Source organism: Pocillopora damicornis, chromosome 2, assembly GCF_964200805.1.
Source record: "Pocillopora damicornis chromosome 2, jaPocDami1.2, whole genome shotgun sequence".
Lineage (NCBI taxonomy): Eukaryota > Metazoa > Cnidaria > Anthozoa > Scleractinia > Pocilloporidae > Pocillopora > Pocillopora damicornis.
Genome location: NC_142671.1, coordinates 18,471,146 through 18,481,935, shown reverse-complemented (window position 1 = coordinate 18,481,935; position 10,790 = coordinate 18,471,146). Strand labels below are relative to the sequence as shown.

Below are 10,790 nucleotides of genomic sequence, written 5' to 3'. Positions count from 1 at the left end.
AAATAATTTAGTTTTATCAACCGAGTTGAATATTTTGAATTGGCCACCGTAGAGTTTTCAAAGCTTAGCAACATCTTTACGATGGCCAATTTTCTTCATCAACCAAGTTGATAACAGCCCCGCTAAAGCAGCACCATAGTTGTTTCTCCGGAAACATATCCCCCTTTAATAAAGATTTTAATCTTTAAAAATTACTTCATTATAAACGTTGCCTCGTGCTTCATTTGATAATCAGAAAAAAAAAAACCATGAAAATGCCATCTGCAAAGATAACACCTCGCACGAACACACAAAGAGAAAATATTTCCGATTTAGGACGCTTTCGTTCGGTTTCGGACGCTTGAGTCCGATCGGAGACAAACAAAACCCAGTAAGAGTTGATGATTTTCGATGTTCAAAAATTAAAGGTTAATGGCAGTGTAGACTTCAAAAAGCGACACAATGAGTTTGAAAATATATATTTAATTTCACACCATTAGTTTAAAAAAAAAACCGTCTCACACCAAAAATATATCTACACGTCTTCGAGAACACGTGGAAAATACTCGGCTATTACAGGATGAAACAGATAAACCTGTTTTAAACATGTTGCAATTGATAGGAACTGGTTATGATTCGATGAACGTTGACAGTTTAAGGTAGATATTTAGAGCGTATCAATGAACTTGCACATGGCCTTCACATGACTGTCGCATAACAGTCTTCTGCGTGAGATAGTGTTAAAGATGAATTATGTGACAAAATTGTGTGACACGAAGTTTTGTGCTATGGAATATTCTCCAAGAAAATTATTCCAATTCGACCACTTTTCTAATATGCTGCAGTGGATGTTGTGGTTGCTGTATGCTTTTGTTTTGCATTTGGCTTAATTGTTCCATACATATTTAAGTAAATCGAAGGGAAATCTACGATTTACCGATTAAAATACTTACAACCCATTCTAAATAATTATCATCTTACAAACTAGGAAAAAATAAATATCGTTTACGGTCAATGTGAAATTATTCTAGTCTGTATCCATTATAGAAATAGCGTTTCGTTTATAGAAAAATAAGTTAAGCTGTACGACTCAAGCATTATTCCAACTGCTTCTCAAAAATGTTCGAAACCGTCCAATATTGCTTGAAAAATACGTATAGTACAAGAAATATATTAACTTTTAGGAAAATAATACGACACTAATTGTGTCCGCATTCAATGAATATTTATAATTTTTCTCTCAAAAGAAAAAGCCTGAAAAAATATATCTTAAATTTATATTAAAAAATTCGATTATTTCCCAGACTCCAAAATAGAGTACGTTTGTAGAAAACTTGTGTAAAACAAACAAATTCAATGAAAAAATATATATATATACACATACTAAAGTGGACTGCTGGATAAAACAAGGCGACGTTTTATCTTCCTAAATGGCAAAGCCTCCTCAGGATGTTAAATTAGAATTTCATAGACTCTGTGAACAAAGAAATTAAGAGTCGCCAGTTACTTCGGCGGCTATGAAAACGCACAAAGCATTTCGTTGATTCAAGGCAATTTTTCGATTGTTCAACAGTGTGATCTTCTCTAAGTACATGTAAATAATGCCGATTCTATTTCTCTAGCGAAGCCTCCTGAGCAATTGTTCACTGCAGTCAATGTTCTGACCCCGTGTGCGTGATGTGCTTGTGCTTGTAATGCGGTGACTTAAGAGGTTGCTCCCACATGGCTCGCTGGCTTGGACTGGACTGCAGCACTTACAGGAATTGCAAATGTGCCACCAAAGGAGGAAGGCATACCTGTAGAATATGAAGAAACCACGATAACGCGTAAGCAGTCGATATTCGGCCATTCTAGTATAAACAGATAAACCATAGCAAAAAGCAATGTTTAAGACGTCGCTCAAGAACCTAGAGTTGCTCTCGGCTACGCCTCGAGCAACTCTTACGCATCTTTCGTGTTCTCCAAACTTCTCAAAACTGCAATGTTTAAGACGTCACTCAAGAACCTAGAGTTGCTCTCGGCTACGCCTCGAGCAACTCTTACGTATCTTTCGTGTTCTCCAAACTTCCCGCGTGCTTCATATCTCGATGAACGCACGCTGACGTATGAACCAATTGAACCAATTCTCCAATTGGAGAGCACGAAAGATGCGTAAGAGTTGCTCGAGGCGTAGCCGAGAGCAACTCTAGCTTCTTGAGTCATTTTTCGCGCTCTCCAAACTTCCCGCTTGCATCCATAACTCGATATCCGCACGCTAAGCATGAACAAATTCTTAAATATTCGCGATGACTAACTCAGAAACGGAAATTCAGTTTAGGGTTAGATTCAAAGAACTTCCTAAAATCTTCCTTACTCCCAACGTTGGTTTTGTACCTAAGTTTGAAGTAGCATTTAACAAGGGTGCACAGTTCCAGCCTTATCAAACACTGACTTATTTCCTGCTGAAATGGCTTTTATCAACACTTGACACTAACCCTAACATCAGTATGCATAATCTCCATATTGTTCTCTACACATTATCCTAGGTGCCGACGAGACGAATTTACGTAACCAGTCAACAGGTTTTTTAGTTGGTGATCATTTCCTTTATTCTCATGACCTGAATGTATCATTCAGGGATGATAAAGTTGGGAGAAATTTAATGTAGATACTAGCAATTCTCAGGTGTCAAAGGGTTAAAGTAACATTTTACCTAGGAGAATAAATTCATTTCTTGTCATCTAAAGTATTTCATCTATTATTAAGAAAAATGAGCACTAATTCAAACAATTTCATTTTCCTCTCACTCACCTGGCACAATAACAGCAGAGTTTCCATGTGAGCCAGTGGGTGTACTTCCCTCAGACACATTGGGTGGTCTCATTACAGGATTAAATGCACTCTTTTGTTTGACAGCCTGAATCATGTTTGGTGGAAAGGCAAACATTCCTGCATTTCCACTGGGTGGTACACTGCTGGGTGTTGGAGGAAGTGATGGAGATTGGGGAACAACTACAACATTAAACACAACGCAAGATTGAGTAAAACAAAATGCAGCTTGGTTGACAAGCATAGATTTATATTCATTTACTTATAATTTGTCTCAATTGGTATTTCCAAGTGAAGGCACATTTTGTTCCAAGGATCATCAGCTCCTCCAAAGTTCTACTTTGTTTTTGGCTTTAAAATGATGTAAAGAATTTAAGAAAAGATCTCCAACTATTGACCAAGACAGAATTTCTCCTCACAATATCAATACAGTATCAAGCAGACAAGTAGTGAAATAAAGAAAAATATAAATTAGGGGATTATCAGTTGATCCAATACCAAAATCTCCAAACTAACATTTAAGAATTGTATGGCAGACAGCAAGGACAAATACTAATGAGATCAAGGGAGTGAAAGTGTTATTGAGAAGCAAGTACCCAGTCTCTAATAAACAATCTTTCCATGGGCCAAACATGGGCATAAATCAAATAATCATCAGATGGTTAAACAGATTTCTACAAGTTACCAGTAATAAACAGTGTGGTGAAAAAGTGTAGCAATAACCAATAAAATAGAGTTATCAATAGAGTTAACTTGACGTTGTGAAACTCTAACTTACATGTGGCACCATTGAGGAAACTTGGTGATGAAGGAACTGCCATGTTGTGTAATGTAATGGATGGTGGAAGTCCCCCAGGGTATGCATTGATACCATTTACAGCACTTGACATGCTGATTGCTGCCGAGGGTGTTACAGGCACATCAGAATTGGAGACAACATGTCCTTCACTTGCCAGAGATCCACCATGGGGATAACCAGGTGGCAAATTGACATGCCTTGCAGTTGGAGTGCTGCTACCTAAGAGCATAAAAAAATTTATTAACCATCTATATTGTTCACCTTGGTCTACTATGGAGAACAATTCATCTAAGGAGGAAAACAAATACAAGATTGCTGAACAAGTGAAACCAGGTAGAAATGACATATTGTGTCCTCCACATCTAACTAAACCTAATGGACACAAATGTAATACAGAGTATTGGATACTTAACATCTTGGAGAAATGGAATGTGGAGATATGGCCTCCACACAATAGATCATCAGTAGAATTTTGCAGTGTTACAAGCCTCAAAGGCATACAACAAAGGCCTCAAAGCAAGAGCCTCAAGGCAAAACACAAAGTACAATCTTGCTCACTTTTCCACCAACTCTCTACTCACAAAGTTCATGGATATACTTGTCCTCAATGTGATATTATTGGCTTATTATACTACATATTTTTATACCCAAACCATCCAATATTTTTAGCAACCACCACCTCAACCTCACCCTCCATGAAAAACCTTGACTGTTGTTATCAGTACCTGATGAGACAATAACTTCATTATTATTGGCATCAGTGTGTGCCCCAGAAGTTGCTATTCTCTGCTGTTGGCTGCCAGGGTTTGTGTTGCCATAGACTGGAGCCTCTGGATTTGTAATGGTCACAAAGGTACTTCCATTTGTAATTCCTTCAGGGGACAGGGCTGTCAGGTGCTGTCCTATCATCATTGGATGTGTGCCACCAGCAGTGGTGGGTGGTGGCCCCCCAGGGGGTGGATACTGTGACCCATGAATTTGAGTTGGGGTGCGAGGAAGGTTGTAACACACAGCTTCAGCAAGATCAGCTGCTCTCTTTAAAATGATTTCCTGGAAAAATAATTCAACAGATGAGAGATAATCTGTAGAGAAAGTACAAGGTGGGTTCTCACAAAGATCAAAAGTAACTTAACAACAGAAATGGTAATAACTGCAAATAGTGATATGCAAATCAAATTTTTAAGTTCTCTCAGTAGAAGAAAATTCTAGATTGCTCACTCCTGTAGAGAACCTTGTTTTGTAATGAAATGAGAATTTTCAAGTCCTATTTAAAGAAATTTTTTAATGTTCATCCTATCTTATGGAAGGAAAACCAACATATCTCAAATACAATTTACCTTAGGTAACTTTTCAGGATCACCAGGGTGTCTTGGGATCAGCTTTGTCAGTCTTTGGAAGCCATAGTCAATGGTTGGTTCACAAAGAGCTGTAGTCAAAGGATAGAGTGACAGCATTAATCACTGAATAACCAATATAAAAACAATATAAAAACTTAAACAGTATGATGACTTCTTGCAAAGTTTTCTTTGACAATGGCAAAAACATTCATACATGTAGGTGCCATGAAATAGTAAAATAAGCATGCTGAAAATCTAAGCCATCTACAGGTAACTGATGGTTAAATTTGGCTGATAAACGTTGGAAATCTGATTTGCAATTTTTTGCACTTCATTATCCATCTGACCGGCCACAAAGAAGGAAATTAAATAAAGACTACAAGCACTTTATATTTTACAGTTTCTTACCTGAGTACATGAATCTTCCAGGGGCTGTCTTGCAGAACTGCTTGTTTCTGTACATAAGTGTTACTTCTACCATGCCTGGGATGGGTCTGGGTGGTGCTTGGACACGGATTGCATTAGGGGTGATAAACTTCATCCATAGGAAAGGCAACAATAATTCAACTTAAGATCAAGGCAAAGAAATCCCCCACTTACAGAGGGCTAATAAGCCACAAGGCACATTATACTGTAAGCTAGTCTCACTGTCCAACTACTTCCTGTGTTTTCTACCAATTGTTTCACCCCAACTTCCCCCTCTCAAACACTTTGAAAACTTGAAATTTCCCTACTTTTTTTCAATAAACAAACAGGATTAATGTCTGCGGTCAGATTAATTTTTTTTAACATATGACTGTAGACACAATCATGAAGCTAATTAAGCTTGAGAAATCTTGAACCTTGACTACTCAACAAAATGCTTTTAAAGCTATTTTACTCATTAGCATAGGCAAAAACTTTAACCCTGTGATGGACTAGCATCCCATCCAGGTGGGAGTAGCAATACTCCTAGCCACTTCATGCTAAGAAAACCAAAGTTAAGCACCAGCCCCATGGGCCACTTGGGCCCATATAAAGGCTTTACTTTTATAGGCAAAAACTTAATCAATGTGAAGTGATGTCAACAAACCTTAAACAAAACCCCTGAACAGAGCTAAAAAAAAAAGGTCATATTTCCACAGGTAACAATTGAAAGCTTTGTTCATCAGCATGACTTGATGATAATACTTTTCAAACTTATAATAAAATCCCCCACCCCTTAGAATCCCACCAAATGAATCATATATTACCTCACTCCAAACAATTAGTGAGCCAAACACCACTTGTAGACCATCAAAAAAGTTTTCTCCTATTACTACAACATTTGTTCCTCCAGTTGTCCATCCCTCATTGGGACAAATAGCCTTGATACATGGATAAGCTGCAAAATACAAAGAGATATTTAAGAACTATTAGTAACATTATATTAGAAAGGACACTCAACATTTGTAACATAAAAATGACCACTGACAATGTTTTTGCATGATTACTGATAAAACTCAGCATGTTGTTAATATTTCGATTTATTTCCTTTATTTCAACGCATTTAAATAAAAACCTACCATATGCAGACTCCACTTTGCGGCTTTTCCTACCGTGTTTGGAATTGTTATGCACAAACATGTTATCAGAGCAAGCTAACATTCCAGCAACAGGATCAGGAGAGGAAGAAACATGCACCTGAAGGAAAGATGAATTGTTTTTTAATATTTCCTGACAAGAACCTTTTCACCCGTGAACCAGTAATTTGCATTTGGTCACTCAAGAAAAGAAAGCAATATTTGAAATCTAAGGTCAATGCTCTTTTTACCTGGAAACGTCTCATGTCCCTTGGATTTCCAGCATTTTTTAAACAATTTTGATTGCATTTCAGGAAAAATTTTAAAAAGAATCTGTAAAGATACAAAACATTTGAACTTTTAGATCTTTAACAAAGCAAATGACTAACTAAACCAACTCCCTTTGTTAAATTAAAATTATTTACCCAGGTGGAGGTGGCTGGTGTTTGACGTTTACTGTACCCTGGAGTGGTGAGGTAAGTTTTTACAGTGTACAACCAGCTACTTACCCCCACTACAGGTGAATAGTTGTTTTAGTATGTACTACAACAGTGAAACGATATAGTATAAAAAGATGATTTTAACCCTCTATTCCTGGAATGGTTACAGAATTTTTTGGTGTAAATCCAGCACAAATTGCTCATTTTTCATCATTCCAAGCCAAAAAAAAAAGTGCAACAAACTATTTAGTCACCATTCCAGTCAGACCAAAAAAAAGCTATCATGGTAATTCACTGACTTTTGTTGCTTTCAACTACAACTATTCCAGTAACCCTATAACAATGGACAAACATCTTCACATTAATTTATTTTCAATTAAAAACTATTTTTTATTGAAATAAAAAGACCTCTGACCTAGCATGGTAGGGCCTTATGTCACATATGCAACATGAGGATAATGACAATGATGAGTTCATATTGTTGTCAGTTATCAATAGAAAGGAAATGCCAGGGTAATGCTTTTTGTGAGGGTGGATACACCCACATAAATATTGATTTTTAACACTTCAGATACTATTTATTTAAAACACTACAATATTTCATCATCATCAATGAACTAATACAAAATATTCTGTTAGCACGGTTTTTACAAGCTTGGTTAGCAGAGCTGCTTTTCCTTGTCAAACCAATATCAAGTATATGTGGATATAAATAGCTTCAACACTCTAGCCTGGAGTTCATACAATAGCAGGTTGATTAAATATGAATATCCATGGAAACAGACAGGCAATATAACACACAAATATCTTAAATTGAAATATAAACAATAGCCAATTGTTTCTACAGTGACAAAAAATCAGATTAGCTCAGGAATTTCTTTTCAAATGTTAATTGTCAACAAAGTTTATCAAGGCTAATTATTTAAGTTAACCAGGTTTTAATTACTAAGGTGTAACTTAAATATGTTATTCCTTCAAAAAAAAATGGAGAAAACTTTTAGCTCAGTTTTTACTATGTTTTCTCAAAAAATGATCAACAAGTAGATACCATTCCTGAGAGAATTAAAACAGTTTCCAAGATAGCATCATTTATTATGACAAAACAACATTTCACGAAGGTATTTGTTAAAAGCAAACAAAAGCTGACAGCAATTAAAGCATCTTTCACACCTCTGCATGTAATCTTTTGAATTCAATAGCTTAACAATAGGAATAAAAATACCTTCCTAAGGCCTAGAAGTGGAACATGGTCTACTTTTCCCTTAGGGAAGATTTCAGCTTTAAGCACCACATGGGAACACAATTCTATTACATTGTTACTAGTCAACAGTACCTGTCTACTATAACAGGATCTGATGGTGTTTCATTTTTATTGCCGCATGATTTCTTTTCACAGCATCGGCTTAAAAAGGAAAGGACAAAAGATTCTTAGTAATTAGCATTCAACACCACACTTAGATTTTTAGCTAATGAATGACGTCTGGGGAAGGTTCAGAACTTTCAAAATGTCCCCCAAATTCTAAAATCATCCTAACCCAAGGAAATGTTGGAAAAATTACCTGCACATAACTTCATGTGTCATGAGAACCCGACACATCTCAGGGTTTTTGTCCTGCCCTTCATATACAATAGGCTGAGGGAAACAAAACACTTTAGCTTTAATTTTATTATTAAAAAAAGATTATGTATAACATCTTTTTCTTTCTAACTGATCAACTTCGGTATTAATCTAACCTTTCAGTCTTTTAAACACAAAATGTAACTATGGTCACCAAAACATTTGCTCTAGCAAGATCTCTTGCTCAAATCTGGAAATAAAACTCATTACTAAAGAAGAAAAAAAAAACTGTTTAGCAGTCCAACTCACGTAAAGGTTTTTTCCGTATTTTTCAAGGTCTAATCTAACGTTTTCCTCGTTGAATTATGTAGGAAAATATGAAGAACGGAAACGACTTCAGGTCAATAGGTAATTGAACTTTCAAGTCGTCTATTGTCAGCGCTTTGGTAGCATGAAAACAACTCATTAGTGTAGCTGGAAAAGAATGCTAATTAGCTTCATAAGTTGGGAAGTAAAATGCATGGTAATTTCTTTTTTCAAACATGAACGCAACACAAATTTCACTTCTTACTTGCTTTGTCGCCGAGTTAACAAGGCGAATAAATACATCTTGCTCACTTCTAATGCCTACGAAAAAGAGAAGGAAAAATACTGGGTCAAAGAAATCAAGTAAAATAAAGTTGTCCTTTGCACTTAGCCCTACGCGCGTTTGTGAATTTCGACGCACTTTGACCCATTTCTCTTTAGGACTGTTCTTCATGTTGGTCCAAAGGGTTTTTTTTCGCCAAACAGTTATCAGCGATTGAAACTGATCCCTAAGGCATAGCAAACAACTTGTTCAGTTTGTTTAGAGAAGCAACTCCCTCAGCAACTTAAGTAAATACTACAGCGCGAATATTGTCGCATTCCGTTAGATGAACAGCTGCCAAGAAACGCGATGAAGACGTGGTTAGGACACTGGAACCAAAACATGTCTCTAAAGACTGCGGATCACTTTTCCCTTGTCGACGGTTATCAGTCCACAAGTGACTTTCATATTCCCACCGGGGTCTGTCTTAATTTGATAACAAGTTCACTCATACACACTTCATCGTCCGTCAAACGTACACACACATGGACAAGTGAACACGAACCACTCACCATTATTATAGAGAAGTTGTAGCCGGTAAGATGCGCCATTTCGAACGTTCTTCTGATCCTAAGTGACCAAGAAACAAGCAAAACTAGTCACATCTAGACAAGAAAGTTGACTAAACACTTACTTTTTTTAATTACTTAACTGAGTAAATAACTACAATAAGACTTACAGGCAGGTGCTCGATGAAACCCACGAAAGCAGCGCGCTCGATCTCAACTGCTTGTCCCGTGCGATCGTAGAACGCCAAAACGAAGTGGAAAAAGTTGCTCTTGCGGAGATTTGAAGGAGGCTGCTTCTCGAAATGTGCTCTGGCCAAGCCGTACCCGCTGGATAAAACAAATAAAAGTCCAGGTAAAACTAAGTCTGGAAAGTTTTGTTGAAAGAAAAAATTCCATGCACAGAGTTCAGTATTCGAGAATTTGCAATCACGTGGCTTATACAGACGACGCTATCAGTGTTACGCTACTACTTGCCAGAGGAAATTAGTACGCGCCAAAGTATAAAACACCCAACCTGGCCACTTGATTACTGTCCATGGTAGCTGGTTGTATCCAGCCGACGCTTTCTTCTTTTAGCGGTGAAGTAACGCTATGTTCTTGCATGAATGTAACTGTGAACTGAAAATGGCTAAAAATTTATCCTGCGTTGCCGTGCTGAGCTCGGCAAATATTTTCACTCGAGTGCGTTGTGAGTCCCGTTTTACTAGTCGACGGACAGTCGATCTGACCCTTAATTCGCGGGTTTGCCGGTCTTATGTCTTGAAATCGGGTCGCGGTCACAAGTCGCAGGTTTCTTTGTTGTCGTGAAGAGTTTGTGAGCTGTTCAACTCCCCAAGGACAGCAGAATTTGCGATGTAACCCTCCCGAGGGAATTATGAACAGAATGCACAAACCCAATATATCTATAATGACGTGTTTCTCGACCAATCAGATCAGTCGCTTCTATTGTCCTATTTAATACTTCAAATAAACAGCCATTGTCTTTATTAAAAATATTTATCCACTTTTTGACCAATTGAGTCACAAGGAGATTTGATTAAGTAACGCAAGGCACGTGACACACGAAATGTGACTTGGACAGTAACGGAATTTGGAAACAGGTCGTAGTATACGTTGAACGTCACATCTCGCTCTCCCGGGTTCACGTAATAATTGTTTGTGTGATCATGACTCCCAAAAAATTAACGATGT

The 10,790-nt window shown here is 37.2% G+C and overlaps 1 protein-coding gene across 2 annotated transcripts; it reads right to left on the bottom strand.

The window, feature by feature from the left end:
- Nucleotides 1-446: 446 nt before the first annotated feature.
- Nucleotides 447-10,499, bottom strand: LOC113682852 (transcription factor COE1). 2 transcript variants are annotated; one of them, XM_027200030.2, is made up of 15 exons: nt 10,114-10,499; nt 9,770-9,926; nt 9,603-9,660; nt 9,034-9,089; nt 8,464-8,537; nt 8,238-8,306; nt 6,716-6,797; nt 6,468-6,585; nt 6,156-6,286; nt 5,332-5,458; nt 4,924-5,012; nt 4,312-4,636; nt 3,566-3,805; nt 2,770-2,970; nt 447-1,775 (listed from the first exon to the last, which is right to left on the bottom strand). In XM_027200030.2, exons 1-15 carry the CDS (start codon nt 10,200-10,202, stop codon nt 1,684-1,686), a joined length of 1,908 nt encoding a protein of 635 aa, XP_027055831.2. In that variant the 5' UTR covers nt 10,203-10,499; the 3' UTR covers nt 447-1,683. The 2 variants fall into 2 exon arrangements, with proteins under 2 accessions (XP_027055831.2, XP_089052226.1); XM_089196100.1 differs by having other exon boundaries at nt 2,770-2,967; nt 10,114-10,468.
- Nucleotides 10,500-10,790: the final 291 nt, after the last annotated feature.